The sequence below is a fragment of the Adelges cooleyi genome, unplaced genomic scaffold, assembly GCF_023614345.1.
Source record: "Adelges cooleyi isolate 19-005CV unplaced genomic scaffold, UGA_ACOO_1.1 ACOO_flye_CR_arks_rails_tigmint_CR_PRNA_41, whole genome shotgun sequence".
In the NCBI taxonomy this organism is placed as follows: Eukaryota; Metazoa; Arthropoda; class Insecta; order Hemiptera; family Adelgidae; genus Adelges; species Adelges cooleyi.
Genome location: NW_026096090.1, coordinates 1,648,953 through 1,666,343, shown reverse-complemented (window position 1 = coordinate 1,666,343; position 17,391 = coordinate 1,648,953). Strand labels below are relative to the sequence as shown.

The following is a 17,391-nucleotide window of genomic DNA, read 5'->3' as shown; positions in this document are numbered from 1 at the left end:
ATAAAAAAGTGCTAATTGAGAGTAATTAACAAATTATAGTACTAGTCAATATTATGAATTGTTCATGTAAATAAAAAAGTGCATCTTTATATCAGCTAAAAAAAGTATTTACTTAATATACATTTACCTACTCAAACTACTAGGTATCTTAATAACGTAAAATATTCTAGAATTATTCACCACAGTATGTAGCTTGTATAGGTATATTATTATGGTAATAATAATACGGGTTTAAAAGTATTAATAAGGTAAGTGCGTTTTATTTTTTTTTCTTGTTTCACACAAATAAATACAAAATTATAAGGTACCGATAGTTTTTTTTTTGTTTTTCTAGAATATACGAAATTATAGTGTAAAACTATAAACCCGGACATTTTTTTTAGCACAAGTATATAATATATTTTTTTAGTAGTAAATAGTGGCACGTTGTGATCTTATATGCGGAAAATATAGTTTTTTCAGAAAATACAATTATTAGTATACATCATAAATTATAATAGTTATATTGTAAATTTGTTTTTATACTATATGGATTGATTTAAAAGTTTTTTGTGAAAAAATAATCACTGTGTGATGTTTAAAGTGTAATAAATAAATATAAACAGTGCAACTTAACGGTTTATAGATAAGCCTGATAATTCAAAGGAGAAGTAGTGTAATCATTAAACATAAACTAAATTAATATTAAAAAATGAAATTAAAAAAAAATGTTTCTTGCTATGTAACATCTAAAAGTTATTATAAAACTTTGGTTTTTTTTTATTCTGCTAGTACTAGTAATAATAATAATAATCTTTATTACGGAAATTTTTTTCCAATTACTACACATATAAAATGACAGTTTTACTACATTTAACATTAATTTTAATTCGAAGTAAAAAAAAATACAAATAAAATAAAGTTAAAAGGAAATTCGATAAAATATACTTAATTTACATTATATATAATGCACCTGTTAACTCAAAGAGTGACGTATTAAATAAATCAATATTGCACACAGAGTTAACAGCCGACATAAGTTTATTTGCAGGAGAGGGCATATTGTATGTATTAGAAGAAATGAATGGATAAAATAGGGATTTATTTCTAGAACTAAAAGAATTGATTTTACAAATTTAAACGTTCAACAAGTTCAGGACAATCAATTTGATTAATAAGTAATTTATATAAAAATTTTAAGTTAAGCAAGCGAAATCTTTTATTTAAAGACATAATCTTAAAAGAATTGCTTACATCGTCATATCCTGAATGAGAACGTCCTTGAAGACCACATTTATAGGATAAATATCATAAACAATTATGTTCAATTCTTTAGTAGTCAAAATAGTATGACTAGTTTTTAATTTTTGTTTTATAACCAGAATTACAAGATCCATCTCAAAATTATTCTTTAAAACATACTGTATGTTTTATCATCTAGTACTATAATAATTATTTAAAACAATTTATTATTTAAAGCGTCAATTTTCAAAACCGGCTTATGCAAATTTTGAACATTTTCACAAACAAAAAAACGTTTTGTGAGATCGGTGATTTTGATGCCACCGACGATTTTCAATACATAGTTTGAAGTTAGAACTAGTCATATCCTTTATTTTGTGTTCAGTAATATACTGTATTACATAGTTTTACACATTTCGTAATACTATATGTGACTACTAAAAACAATATAAAAATACGTTTTGGAAATGTCAAGCAAATGTTGAAAACATTATTTTATTTTACATATTACTTAATTTAAGCAGACTCTAAAACTTGTTTTGTTATTTATTTTTAATTTGGTCTTTTATAATTAACTAAATTCTAGAGTTATCGTGTAAATTTAGTATCTAATTTAGCAAATTAACAATAATTCTACATTTTGTATTTTTAAATTAAATACTTTAGCATTTACAATATTGCACAGAAACAAACAGTAAGTATGTTAAATAAATACATGCATTTTATTTCACGCGTTTTAAATTGTCAAAGCGGTTAACATATAAATAGTAAATCTAAAATCAAAATCTATAATTTAATAAAAATAAATAACTGTTTGCGTATTTACCAAAGGTAAGATTAATTCTTGAAATTAGGAATTATTCCTAGAATTGTTAATTAAAACAATATTTAATTATTAAATCGTCCGAAATAAAAAATCATCGTAGCAATCAGCCACAGTCAGTGACAAGGATTACATAAAAACAATTTATATTTTTATAATAAAAATATCATGCATTATATATTTTTATAGTAAAAATATCATGCATTATAATTAATTGATTTAATAAAATACATTGGATTTATGAAAACACATCACCTGCATTGAGTTTGAATTAAATGTGTACAAATGTAGAGCAATAAACACGATTTAATACACATTTTTCGAAAATAAAATTGCACGGATGGCAAATAGAAGAAGCTTCTTCTAGCACTCTTCCAGTATGCGTCTGTGGGTAATCAACAAAAATGATATAGATAAGTAGAACGTAAAAAATGTTCTCTGAAACTACCTTATAAAATAATATTTGAACATTTACTCTATAAACTATTTTCGATTACTTTACAGGTATTAAATTTTAAAACGATTTCATTAGAATCGTATATGGTTAGATATAATAATTATTTCATAAAAATGTTTGTTATAACATAGAATTTTAATTACTGTTTAACGCGTATATTCTTCTACGCATCTATTGGTATATCTATAATTATTATTGCATACAAAAAGGTTCGTTTAGATTTTTATCAACGCAGTAATTGACTTATGTTATTTCATGAAGCTTCAGCTTTTGTACACACAACAATTAAAATATTTTCTATTTTTCATTTTTAAACTGCATGTAAAAATATACAATTTTTATCTTATAATGTTTTATAAAATGTTAACAAATGGTAAAGTTTTGTTAATTGTGAATGTTATCACATTATTTTATTCACTTAAAAACACTGAACTTTAGTGCTTAAAAACTATGACTTTTTAATTTTACAGTAATACTGCTAGTGTCTTCTAAGTGCTATCACACAAGTAACGATACAAATATGACTGACTGTAATAGTCAATAGTTATAAAAATAAATTCAATACATTTTGTTGTAGCTTACAAATGGTAAAGTTTTCTAATTGGCAGTTTTATCCCGAAATGCGGTCGACTGCAGTTTATTGGTTCATTTGAACCAACACTTAGAAGGGTATTTCGGAATTCTGAAAAACAACAATGCTCTAAAACAATGGACCCGCTTATAAACTTAACGGTAATTATTGTTTATTGTTTGAATTTCTAGAGTTTTCAATAAGTTTGTGTTATTATTGTTTGGGATTTTCAAGGGTTAAAACATAATATTAGTTTGTTGGGCGAACATGTTCTTAAACATCTTCTTACAACTATAGTTCGATATCCCTATATCATTCACACACTTGTCTTTATACATTTTTGTTTGTATTTTTTTACCATACATCAAAGTTAGTTTACTCGGCACTTTAACGTTTGTAATATTTATCTTAATCTAAAAAAAAAAAATAAGAAATTTAGTGTTAGTTTAAATAAACCAATAAACTGCGGTCTACTTCATTTTGGGATGAAATGTCCAATTAGAAAATGTTAAACTTTATCATTGTAAATCATAAGAACAATTTGAATTTTTTTTACTAACTACTGACTATTACAATCAGTCATATTTATTTAATTGAATTCACCTGTGTGATAACACTTAGAAGACACTAGCAGTAAGCCTATAAAATTTAAAATTCATAATATCTAACAATACTCATGATATTATACTTGTAGTACTGTTAACATTTTATAGAAAAAGTATAAGTTTTAAATTGTATATTTTTTGTATTGTTAAAAATATTATTTTATAGGGTAGGTTTAGAGAATAATTTTTTAAAGTTATACAGCAACCTATTAAATCTAGAATAATGCAATGAAGGTAGCAACTAACCAGTTTTGATTAAGTACTTCATGGGTTTAATGATTTTATTGAGGAAAAGGTTGGACTCTAATAATACCTTAATATTATTATTATTGCCTGAATTCTAGGTGTAAAGTTACAGTTTTTTTTTTGTAGGTAAAATATTTATAGGTGTTGTTTGACAATTTGTTTCAGGAAGCTGAACATTTTCCATTGACCGTTGGTTTATTCTTAATGGAATTAGAGTTAGTTTTTATAGTTACTTACTGTATGATATTTTGTATAATATATTTTATTATTTTTAACATTTCTATGCATTTTTTTAAAATGAAAAACAATTTTTTTTTTTAGAATACTAAACTGAATCGTTGCCAAAATAAAATGATTTTGAATTGATGTTACACCAAACCAATACCATAAGTATAGTCTACACAGCAAACTGTATGCTATTGAAATATTTACTTTTTATGCTCATTTTAACTATATTTATGACAATATAGTTTTGTAGCATTAGTAAATCCATGGACATGGGTCTTTTAACAGACAAATTAATACATTGTATAATGTGAACTTCGCTATGGCCTATGAGTCATGGTCAAAGACCCATTGTCTTCATAAATAATACATATGTACTGTATCCTATAAATAACAGATATGTAATAAATTTGATTTTTAAACAAAGAGCTATGGTCGGAATATGACTGGATCTAACTATTGGTAATTGTACACGTATTAAAATATGTGTATCAATTTTGAGGTTTTTTCACAAGGTTCTTACTGCAAGGTCCAAATGTAATGATTTTTTTTATTCTTCGATGGTACCGTACAGATAACCAATATGGATACACACGTGGTGGGAAACCTTCGAGTGGTTTAAAATATTGTATTATATTATGATACTAATATTATAAAGACTTGATCGAATTGTTACAGATACGGGTGACCTAATTTAAAAATCAAAACGTATTTAACATTGAAAAAATAAAACGACCATCAGTAATATAAATCTAAACAATAATTTTTTTATTCTACATCTTTTTATTATCACGGCGTTCGATTAGAGAATACAATATTATATGACATAGGTAGGTACTTAATAAAAAAATAAGATATAATATTTTCGAATACGTCGTACAGAGGCCGTTGGCTACCAAAAATGTTTTATAGCAATTTTTCATATTCAAAATGTGGCACGGCAATTTTCCATATTATCAACAGTTTTTGCGTGGAGGACAAAATAAGTTTACTTCAAACGAAATACTACGGTAATCAAATAGTTTTAATTAATTAATTCAAAACACAACATTGAAGTTTGAAGTATTCCGATTATTAAGAAATAATTGGAGTTATCCAAAGGGTTTTTATGGAAGAATCTTGTATTCTTTTGTGTAACTTACAAAAAAAAAAAAACGTTGTGTTTACAATAATAATTATGTGTTGTACAGGTTTCCGGTTTATGCACACACAATGGACGTTACTCATTAGTAATTTACACGTCCATTGATATAACGCCGGTTTTAATAAAAACAAAAATAATCAACATCGTTCTTGGTAATTATGGTGTTTAGGTACTAGACATTTGACACTAAAAAATTGAGGAAATCTTGTCGGTATAGCATTTTGCTATCTGTATACATATACAAGTTTTTTTGTATGACCCAATTGGGCATGTTTTTAAAATCTCATTACTCACTTTTTATCGAATAACAAGTACAATTACGTTTTTCAGTAATTGTGTACATATTTTTGTATCCAATTTAAATGTACGCTTTTAGTGTTCTTATTGTTTGAATTCTGTCTCGGTATGTGTATTTTTGCTAATATTCCGTCTGTAATGACATTTCTACATCTTGTGAAACCATACATATTTGGTGATGTGATTTGTGAAATAGCTGCATGTATGGAGCAGACAAAAATAAGCGTTGTTACGTTATCAAGTAAAACGTTGACATTATAGTCAATACCTACATCAAACACTTAGCTGTATCCAGTGTCCACTGTCCAGTAATATGATTTCTTAAATATAAAATACTGTAGGTATACGACGATCTCATAAAAAAATATTGTCCTTGGAAAACGAAATTGATTTACATTTTAAAGACTTCAGTTTGGTCGTTTGTAAGATGTACTCGACCAGAGAACAATTTTCCATTAATACATACATATGGACGGACACATTTATTATTGCTTTTATAGAAATTTACAGTGCAGTGTAAATAGATTACGTTTTAAGCTGATTGCTTGTTATTTTCCTAGTATTTAGAATTAAGATATAATGAATTAATTTGACTGAAATACTGTACCTGTATACTATCCTAATGTAAACCATACGAATTTCAGTTGTTTGTGCTTGTGGTCAGTAGACCTACATACTTGGGGTTTTATCAAAACTCAAATAAATACAAACTTAAACCTGCAGTTCAAATTAAAAGTTATTAGTTATGTGTATATCTTGTAAGCCTGTCAGTCGAACAATTTTCCGACTCCTGTCGCAATGACCTTAAAAACCGACGATAAAGCCCCCAGACAAAGAAACATGTATTATTTTTTAACAATAGATAAAAATCGCAGTGAACAGGAAAAACACATTGAAAAAAAATAGCTGTCAGTTAATTGGCTGTTTGTCAAAAAACATGCACCAAATTACGTTAAAACTAACCCAAGCGTTGGTCAGGAAATTTCCTTAACACATAATATTAAATTTCATAATAATTTTGAAACATTTAGGTATTGGTTAATTTTTTATAATAAAAAAACGCATTTCCAATATCTATTTGTACAGTACAATCTTCTGGATTGGTAAATTAATTCAATATCGGACTTGAATAATAACGATACGCATATAATATGTGGAACAAGACTACAAGAGTCATAAGTGAAATTTGCAAAGAATGTAGTGCGGACTTGGTCCCTTAAAGTAATATTTATCTTGATTCATTCTCTGTATCATTATAAGATAAATAGCCATAAATTAGTGTTTCATGTGTACACATTTAAATTTTGAAGTAATATGTTTAGTTGAGTATATGAATATAAATAAAATAACACGGTTACGATTTTATTTTACATTGTAATTTATTATATATCTAATAAACATAAAATATATATATATACATAAAATCAGAGTGTAAATACTAAATTAAACTGTATATTCAAAATAATCGAGGGATTATTATGAGATTGAGGTTTTATTGCAATTACGATTTAATGTTGGGGAAAATAGTGCAATCGTCTCGTCGGTGAATAATGGTAGTTCTGATGGAGCATTTATCACTGGTACACCAAATGCGGTTTTCGCTTACCAAGGGAAAACTTTTTAGGTCCCTTGTATTACTGCTTAATCTCTGTAACGCAAAGTTAAGGATATTTATGAAAAGGGTTATGTAGTACAGAACTATAGCATTGTTTAATTAAATAGACAAAAGCAAACGATCTACTCTACTAACCTTAATGCGGATTAAATGCTGTACAAAAAAAATTTACTAAAAAAAACCGAATAAAAATATAAATCTTAAGAAAATACCAACTGCCAAGATAATATAAAGTCTAAACTTAATGGACAACAAAATAAAATTTTTTTTTTATTTTATGCTTTAATAATTTATCATTTTATGATATATATTATATTATATTATTCATAATAAAGATAAAATAAACATTTATAAAATATTTGATGTTATTTCGGTTAAAAACTATTATGACATTTGGTAAAAAATGAATTCTGCCAAATTATTGCATTCGATATTAAAATATTTAAGTGCCGTTAAAAAAAACAATAAAATGCATTGTTGTATTCATATTTCATTCAGTAAATTACAATTTTAACTTGGTTTGTGTTCTTAGAACCGTTTCATTACAATAATTTGAGCTTGTAGTGTCAATATTTTACTACAAAAAGCATAAACTTATTGTTGTGACTTTATTTCATGTGTGTTTTGTTCATGTAATTTTAGTGTTATTTTTCCATATATATTTTAATCTTATAATTCAGAAAAACTAAACCTATATATTTACCTTACTCTGTCATAACTACTATTTATAATCATACAATTTTATAATTACGCGTTAAAAAAATAGATTCAAAATGGGAATAACTGAAGGTTTTTTTTAAACTTTTGATCTCTTATAACGTACAAATCGAAAAAGATTTCTGATGAAATTAAATATCGGGAAATTAAAAGTTTTTATGATTACAGAAAAAAAATTATTTTAACTGTCTTAGCTTTGCATTCAAGGCTAAATTTAAGTAATTCAATTATTAAGATCAGCAAAATAAGCGATTATTATCACAAAAAAAAAGAAATTGTGGAACATAAAATATGTACATTATACCATTGACATTATTAAAGATTGCTAATACACTGCGCTATCTATTATTTTGTAGTGTAACTACAGTTTTTACTAGTTGAATGGTATTTTATTTTTCAATCATAAAAAATACAATAATGTAATTTTTATTTTACTCTTACTATTATTTTAACATTTTGATAGTTGTTGTAATAAGTTATTTTATTAACAGGTTCATTACGGTTACATAGCTCTTAAAATTATTGCAGAGTCATAAAAAAAAACGTGGATTAGGATATTATTTAATCTGTGATAGAAAAAATAATGTATTCATTTCCATTCAATATTCAGTTTACACAGTACTGTCTTTCTTTAGAAATTGATTTTATCTTTTCATTTTTTCAAAATTTATTCGCAAGCTAAATTTTATTTTTTGTTTCAAATCGAGTTTATTTAACATTTAATTGACTTAATAAACTCTTATGTATGTATAAATGCAATTCGGAATTATGAGAAAATAGCATTTCTCATAATGCAATGTTAAGTATAAAATAAGTATATCCAATTAAAGTCGGCAATATATTAAGCAGTATTTTTTTTTTATAAAATAAAAATTATTTTAATAATTCGAATTCCATAATAAAAAAAAAAAGTATTGTTGTAATGTTATTGTTGAAATAAGAATCAAGCCATAATATTATTTTATATAAAGGCCAAAAAAAATACAAATTAAAATAAATATATTTGCTACAAACTTTGCGTACCTAAGAGCTAACATTTTTAAATGCCATTTTGTTCGATTTCATATTGCTTGCGTGCACGCCATAACATATTATGGATATTAAAACTTTCAATATACTTGTGTTTTAAAACCTATAAATAACTTAGAGAACATTATATTTAGTTGCCAGTTTTGTTTTACCAAGCTTATGTTTTTTTACTCGGTTATATTGTTAAGTTTGAAAACAATAAAATAGTATTGTTTCTGATTCAATGGAGAAATACTGTAACTGACATATATATATTTTTTATCCTAATATAGAGATTTAAGTTTCTTGTAGTATTATAAACATATACTTTATTTAATAGTAGTTAAAATATAGTTATAATGGTTTAGTTATTTTATTTGTCTAACTTTAACTTACCAAAAGTATTAAATATGTAACTTTACTCAAGTACATCAAAACCCTATAGCTATTAAATTCGGAAAAAATCAATTGATGTTATTAGCAAATATAGAATTACTATACACAATATCGTGTTGAGCCGAACAATAGTTAACATATTATAAAACTGTTTTATAATAAAATGTTTAACACTCAAATTATTACATTAAGGGGATTGCATGCGGTTTGTTTTTAAGGAGTTTTGTATAGGCAATATTTACAAAAAAAAACATTTTAATAAATTTCGACCATGTCCATTAATTTACCAGTTAATTTGTAGAAGCTTCGAGGTTTTGTTTTTAATTTGAATAATTTGTTCTATAAATAAAAGTAATTTTGGTTTATTTTAGACCAAGAAGCCAGACAAAATTTCGATTACTTAGGATGGTCAAATTTCAAATCTGTAAAGATTCAATTTTTTTGGCTATTTTATTATGTTATGTAGGAAGTCTATTATAGTGATGGGAATCCGAAAATCCGGATTTTTCAAAAAAACGCTTTTTAAGTCATTTGAAAATCATATAATTGTTAAATACTATTACAATATAAAGATGTGTACCTAAGTAAAATTTGTTGATAAAAATTTTTAAAAAAAACTCTTAACTTTGTCTATAAAATGCTTTCGGATTTCGGATTCCGGATTTTCGGATTTCAACAAATCCGAAATTCAAAAGCAGTTTATATCTTTGGTGTTTTGTTTTATTTTCACATATTTATCAAAAAAATGTTACTTAGATATAGAGCTTTATATTGTAAAATTATTTAACACTTATATGATTTTTAAGTAGCTTAAATAGCGTTTTTTTGTGAAAATCCGGATTTTCCGATTCCCATCACTAGTCTATTATGATTTATACATTTCAGTTCTTTGTAATTAAAAAAATTTAGTTTGTTATTTTTTTACATAAAAAAATCAAAAATTTATTTCCTACATAACCTAGTAAAGTTGCCAAAAAAGCAATCATTCGGTTAAATTAAGTCAGCAGTATTATTATTTTTTGGATATTTTAGTGAACTCAGTAGTTTTAAACTACACGAATTTCCTAGAAAAAAAAAGACACGTAAATAACTTGTATCGAAGTCATTTAATTGTAACTAGTTACTATAACTCATAGTTAATAATCGAATGAAACACATATATTATATTATAATTTGCCTGTTTTTTTTTGGTAATACTAATTTTTTTTTGTACTTTTGAGTCAAATAAAATATATTATTACGGGTTGTAAAAAGTATATTGTACACCATTCGAAATGATCTCTGGCTAATGTAAAAGTGCATGTTTTTATAAAGACATAATATACCATAACATTAAAGTCTAAAATGTTTATGATCTCATTTAAAATGTCTGTCATATAAAATGTCTTCGGAGAATTATAAAAGTCTAAAAGATCACGTCATATTTCTTGTTTATGACGTATCTATATTTTATATACGTATCTATTTTTTTATTAGAGGAATTAAGTTAAATGTTTTGTTATTCCAATAATATTACAGTTATATTGCAATAATAACGTAATGTAAAACAAAATGTAATTCTTGAGTTTTTATTACATAATAAAAGCTATACAAAATTATCCTTATTAGTTATTACTATTATCAATTATGATAATATTATACATAATATAATAACAATGAAAATTAATATTTATGATAATCAGGTTTAAAAATTCGTTTTTTTTTTTAATTTCTGTACCCGTCAGTACATTTTAAAGTAGTAAATGTGTATTCTCTACCGTTAAATTTGAAATTGCTCTCTATCAAAATTGTCAACAAAAAATTCTACCAATTTCAAACAGAATAGATACTTTTTTTATATTAATTTTACGTTAAATTAAAAAAATATATGAACTTTCAAACAACTATTAGGTATTTTAAGCATCGTCATTGCCGGGTCATTATAAAAAATCATTTTAGGATTATTCAATTTTAGGGCATACATTTTCGACTACCTGTAACTTGTAAGTCACTATTATGGATTTTAATCTAATCCATTCCTACCACATAAAACCTACGGTTACTATTTTCCTTGGTAAAATGATTTCTTTTTCTTTTGTCTGCAGTGCAATAAGAATTTGAACGCTAAACAAAATTAATATTTAACTACCCGTTGACATGTTAAAAACATTTTTTTAGGAAAGGTTAAATATATATATATATATTAATTTTTTTTTACAGAAAAGTGTTAGAAAAAGAATTTAGGTGCTCGACCCCATTTGTACGCATTATAAGGCGAACAAGAAAAAGGGGTGATGGTGACTTTTGTAGAAAATCATGCGCTATACCGAGGACCTGCAATTGGCTAGACTTCCATGATGCGTTTGTTTTCTCTAAATAATACAGATATCACCCACATCAATAGATCTTTCGCGTGATTTATGGTTTTTCGGTATTATCGTTATTGTCCATAGTTACTAGTGTCATAGTACTACGAGACTGATAAAAATTATTGTCAACATACCGGAAGAACAAATGGACTTGGGTTTATTACCGATTTGGGTGGTTGGCATTCGGGTTAGGTAAAGCTACTATTATTATGTACGCGATACAGCACACTGGCAGCCAAAGTCACGTTGAACGGGATGGGTGTTTTCGAGGCGTGGTAGGAATACACATTTTTCATTAATACCCTACCTAACCGTTGATAAACCAATAATAATATGTTCAATTTGAAGGTGTTCGCACAAATTAACTTTACGCACATACCTCTGCAAATAACTCGGCGGAGACAATGGGAATTGGCCGCTACTATAAATGCCAACAAGTTTTATTCTTATTCGCATGTATAGATATACATTAAGTATTGACTTGAGTGTTTTTTAGTATTCGAAATTAACCGCGACCAAACACCGTCGCGTCGATCATATTAATTCGCGGTCGCATTGTAATAAAAATGCTTTTTTTATAAACCTAAGGTTACCGTAGGTATCTTCCTAATAGCACTTTGTTAAAATTTTAGTATTGATTATTCACACAGTTTTAGGCCCATGTTCCCAATGTATAAGTCACAAACGAATTTACAGCGTGTAGGCTAATAGTGTATAATGACGGCCAAAATAAAACGATAATTTGATATTTATAAAATTATGGTTCGAAATAATTATCGGTTTAAAAACCGTTCAAAATATAAGAAGTTTAAAAAATAAATGTCATTTAAATTTTAGCAACGGCATAAATTGTATAAAGCGTGTGAACTGATGTTGGCAGGCGAATGCGTTTATTACATTTTGTTTTTTTATCACTATACCTTGTAAATTGTGTTGCCTGTATTAAACTCCTGAAAACTAGCACGTTTGTATTTTATGCAAGTGAAAAGAAAACTGTTTTGCTACCCGTCTAAATTCAAGGTTAACAAGCGAATTGAATTTTGAATGTATACTATTTAGTTTTTAACATTTAATTATAGACAACGCTTAGAAAGTAAGTGAGTTGCTCACATTTTATTACACACCTTTTAACCATTCAGTAACAAAATGTAATATTTCTGTTGTAATAATTGTACCAAATCCGCACGGTATTATTTTGTGAACTTTAACGATAACGACATGCATTTCAAGGAGGTGCTAAAATAGGGGCGGTAACCTTGGGCTTAAGAACGTTTTTATCACAACATTCTGTCACATTATACTTAATTAGTATGCTCGACAGGGTTTCATAGCGGCGAGTGCCAAACAATAAATTAATACAAATGTGAACAGAGGACATGGACAATGTCGATAGTTGTTATTGTGTCGTCATCCTATTGTTTTCACTGTGTATTTCCAGTATTATGTTGTGTAAAATGCGCGGACAACATCAATTTTAAAATGTATTGGATAGGGGGTGTCAAGAATTTCATGCCGGTTATGCGCATGCGTAGACTGGAGACCAAGCAGCCACCGAGAAAAGGCTGGCGGGCAGGCAGGGCGGCACCGAGGGGAACGCTAGTCACACTAGGTGACGCGCGGGGATTCGGGGAACGGCCAATTTTCGTCGGGTCGCGGCATGGGACATGGTATAGAGTAGGAGGGAGTTCAGTAGAAGTCCAACCATAATTTTATTAAGATAAAAAAACATTTTTACTAAAAAAAAATCTATGCAAATTCTACAATACAGACGACGATTATTGTATCGCACAATTATTTCGTTGTCCCCACTCAGTCGCGTTTTCGGCGTTATGTATCTTGCTGAATGCGCAGACAACATTATTACCTTAGTGCACCGGTCCGGTAAGGCTGTAAGCAAATTAAAAAAAAACATATATTCCTCCCACGCCTCGAAGGTATCCTGCTTTACGTCGGCGGCGTGGCGCACTACCTCGTGGTATACATAGTAATAATAATTTAATCGTTATTATTGTTGTTGTTATTCCTTACATTATTACAACTTTGTATTGCCGCCATGACCGGTCCGGTGGGGCTAGACGCGCACATGGACGCCAGTACGATGGACGACCTTTGTCGTGGTCACGGCGGTCACCTCGTGTCGATCAGCTGCGGTCCGCCAGTATCGTTCCGTCACCGGGGGGCGTCCGACGGTATTAATTGTCGTTGTGGTCGCACGTATACAATTCATTTGTAATTGTTCGTACTGCCACCGAGGAGGGCCCTCGTATTAGACTACAACATCGCCGAGATGACGCCGTCGCTAACCGATTCGGTGACCACGGTGGCCCTGCTGGCCGGCGGCTGTGCGGTTCTGTTCCTGGCGTTGTTGGCCATGTGCTTGGTGGACGTGCCGTACTTTTTCCGATCGCTGTTCAGCTACGTGGCGGGCACTTGGCTGAAGAAAAAGCTGCGGCCCACCGACACGGCGGTCTATTCGTCCGTCTGCAGTACCACCGATCTGGACGTGTACCTGACGCACATGAACAACGCGCGGTACTTGCGCGAGGTGGACTTCGCCCGGATCGAGTTCTTGATGCGGACGGGCCTGTGGCGGGAGCTGAGACGCCGCGGCGGTCTCATGTTCACCATAGCCAACAGCATCCGGTACCGGAAGTTCGTGCGCACGTGCAGCTCGTTCGAGATACGGACGCGGATCGTCTACTGGGACGACATGTCCATATTCTTCGAACACCGGTTCGTTACCAAAGGCGATGGATTCGTTCGGGCCGTCCTCCACAACCGACAGCGGGTGACGGTTTGCAGCGCCGACGAGCTGATCCGGTCCGTGGCGGGTTCCAAGGCGCAGGACGCGGCGTTGCGGAAGCCCGACTGTCCGCTGGACATACACCACTGGATTCAGTCCAACCTCATGTCCAGCGCCAGCCTGAAAGCCGAGTGCGATATGGCTTGACCGGCATCGGTTCACCTCAAGGGACAACAATGCGCGCGGGCGGAGTCTCACGTTATCGACGGCTATCGACGCACACCGACCGACCCGTTGGCCAGCTGCGCGACCGGCAAGTGTCGACGGCCGCTTGTGTTTATAATATTAATAAACTAGATTGTCAAACGAGCTATTTACTTTATACAAGCGGAATAACTAAAAATCAATAGAAATATATACATACACATAAATAGCAACTATGTGAATACAATTTCTTAAGAAAATAAATATCTGCCCAGAGAAGTGTATACAGTTTAAAGTCTGCTAATACATTTATTTATAATAATAATTTTAAAAAATGCATAACATTAAATTTCTTTAATGTAAACAGAGAAATGTCATTTTTAATTATTTAAACTAATAATTGTAATAAATTAATTTATTTATTATTAATAAAATACTTTATATTCTGCCTCTTTCTCATTTTCCCATAGGTTTGGCAATCTGGATAATTAGAAAAAATGAAATCTCTTATAAGCAAACAAAATAATATGTTTCTTATTTTCATATCGATTGTGTTTTGTGGTATTATTCAATAATATTTTTTAGAAAATTATTTGTACATTTATTTTCATTATGTGTAGTCTTTGATATTGTGTATTTTGAAAATACACATAATGAAAAATACTATTTCTATTTTTATTTTGTGTGCACTACGTTTAACGGAAATAAGCTGATTTCCAAATTGTATTTATTTTATTTTATTTCAACCAAATAAATACCAACTTTGTTTAATTCCCGTCTTATGTTTATTACTTATATTCCGTTCAAGGGCGCCGAGTACGTTAGAATCCTTCGGTCAGGTGAACGCTTCCGTCAAAAACCAGTTTTTTTTTCCAACAGTTTTTTGCTCGACTAGAGACGTCTTGGATGTTTTAATATACTAATCCCCGTACATTGCTTTCGTTCTCTTTTCAACAAGAACGAAACACAAGAATTCATCACACCGCACAATAATAATATCGTAGCATATAATACATTTTTCCTGATCACCTAGCACGAGGGCGCCGAGATGAAACGAATTCAACGCACCTGCTACAGTCTAGAAGTATTCGCTTGCCGTTCGAGAGAAAAAACCAAGGAACAGCTGTTATGGAGTATCAAGTACTGTACTTAGAAAACTTCATTATGGTTTCCACGTAAGAGGGATTTAACGATTTTTCTCTGTCAAGTAAGACACCGTTTTACTCGGATGGCGCCATTTCGAACATAATAATACCGAATATGTCTTGCGAACCGATGACGCGTTAAAGCTTTCTTAAATTAGTTTCGATAATTTAACCGCGATTAAAATTGAGTATATTTAAAAATGTCATAAATAAAAATCTAATAAACACGCGATGCGCTTTTTTTTTTTTTTTTTTTAATTGTGGATTTATAGTTTATACAAAAATAACAACCTCACTAGAAATATCCTCATTTTTACAATTTTAAGTAGGTAGCTTATAAGAAAAAATTCACTACGTTTTTTATGTGTTTATAAATGTTTGTATTTTAAAATCACTGACTTGTTTTTTTCTAAATCTTACACCGGAGATGGAACTATTTTATTTAAATTTGGTTTTACCCCAACAGTGACTACTCGCCTATAGTTCAAGTAATCAATTACAAATAATACAATAAATAATTTGTATTTATTTATTTGTAATTAGAGAAAAATATCTCCAGATGCAAATTAAGCTGTATAAGGCGATGCATTATAAACACATGAAAAACGTAGTGATTTTTTTCCTGTCCGGTCGTTTTATTATATTGGTTAAAAATAGTTTTTTTTTATGTTTTGTATTTTGTTGGTCGCTTTTCTAGGTCGGTCCGTCCGGAAAACCACTGCCAATGTTAGTTGTTTTGTAGTAACTAGTAAATATGTTTTCAATATATTATGTAAAATAACTAGTTGACATATTAATATATTTTAATAAAACTAACTAAAGACGAACACCGCAAGTCATCATCGGATCAACATATTATAATGTTTAAACTATGCCTGTTATCTACTCATTATAGCTTTTTAATAACTCTTGCCTTCATAAACGAAAGTGTAATTAAATATTATTTGTTTGAAAATTATTTTCCATACTTAACCTTGATGTGGTTTTTACAATTTGTTTTTTTATGTATTCTTGTTGTACAATATATTATCTATGTACGTACAACTTTCATATACAACCGTTGTAATAAGTTAGATAAAGTCCTTATATTAAAAACTTTAAAATATCGACAACCCGCATTAAAAATTAAGTTTTATAATTATTATACTATATTTTACACATTAAAACGAGACATTAGAAACAATACGACTCGTGCCGTCATAAAATATTGTCACTGTCGACATTACAGCATAATAATATTATTTATGTATGTGTTTCTGGTTTTGTACTAATAAAAATTCTGTTGGCTGCAAATATTAAACCGTCGCAGTTCTCCCAATAATAAGTGTGGTAATAATAATAATGCTTAATATTCTGGTCCTAACCAAAGCGCGTGTCCGTAATAGATATACAATGAATATTGGAAACACTTTTAGTCGTGACGCTCTCTGTCTTTCTCATGCATATTTTAGAAAACGATAATTGCCAAACGACACGATTGCCAGCGCAAAATACCATATTATCATAATTATTATTGTGATGTGCAAAATACCAATTGAATTTAATTTAAAATACATTGTGTTATCGTTACGAGCACAATGAATTCAGCCAATGACACTTTCAACATAAAATATCGATTATATAATA

General features: G+C 29.2%; 1 protein-coding gene across 2 annotated transcripts; it reads left to right on the top strand.

Moving 5' to 3' along the window:
- The first annotated feature begins 13,761 nt into the window (after nt 1-13,761).
- LOC126841836 (protein THEM6-like) lies at nt 13,762-16,696 on the top strand. Of its 2 annotated transcripts, none has more exons than XM_050578512.1 (2): nt 13,762-15,827; nt 16,463-16,696. In XM_050578512.1, exon 1 carries the CDS (start codon nt 13,961-13,963, stop codon nt 14,621-14,623), a length of 663 nt encoding a protein of 220 aa, XP_050434469.1. In that variant the 5' UTR covers nt 13,762-13,960; the 3' UTR covers nt 14,624-15,827; nt 16,463-16,696. The 2 variants fall into 2 exon arrangements, with proteins under 2 accessions (XP_050434469.1, XP_050434470.1); XM_050578513.1 differs by having other exon boundaries at nt 13,762-15,795; nt 16,463-16,695.
- The last annotated feature ends 695 nt before the right edge of the window (nt 16,697-17,391 follow it).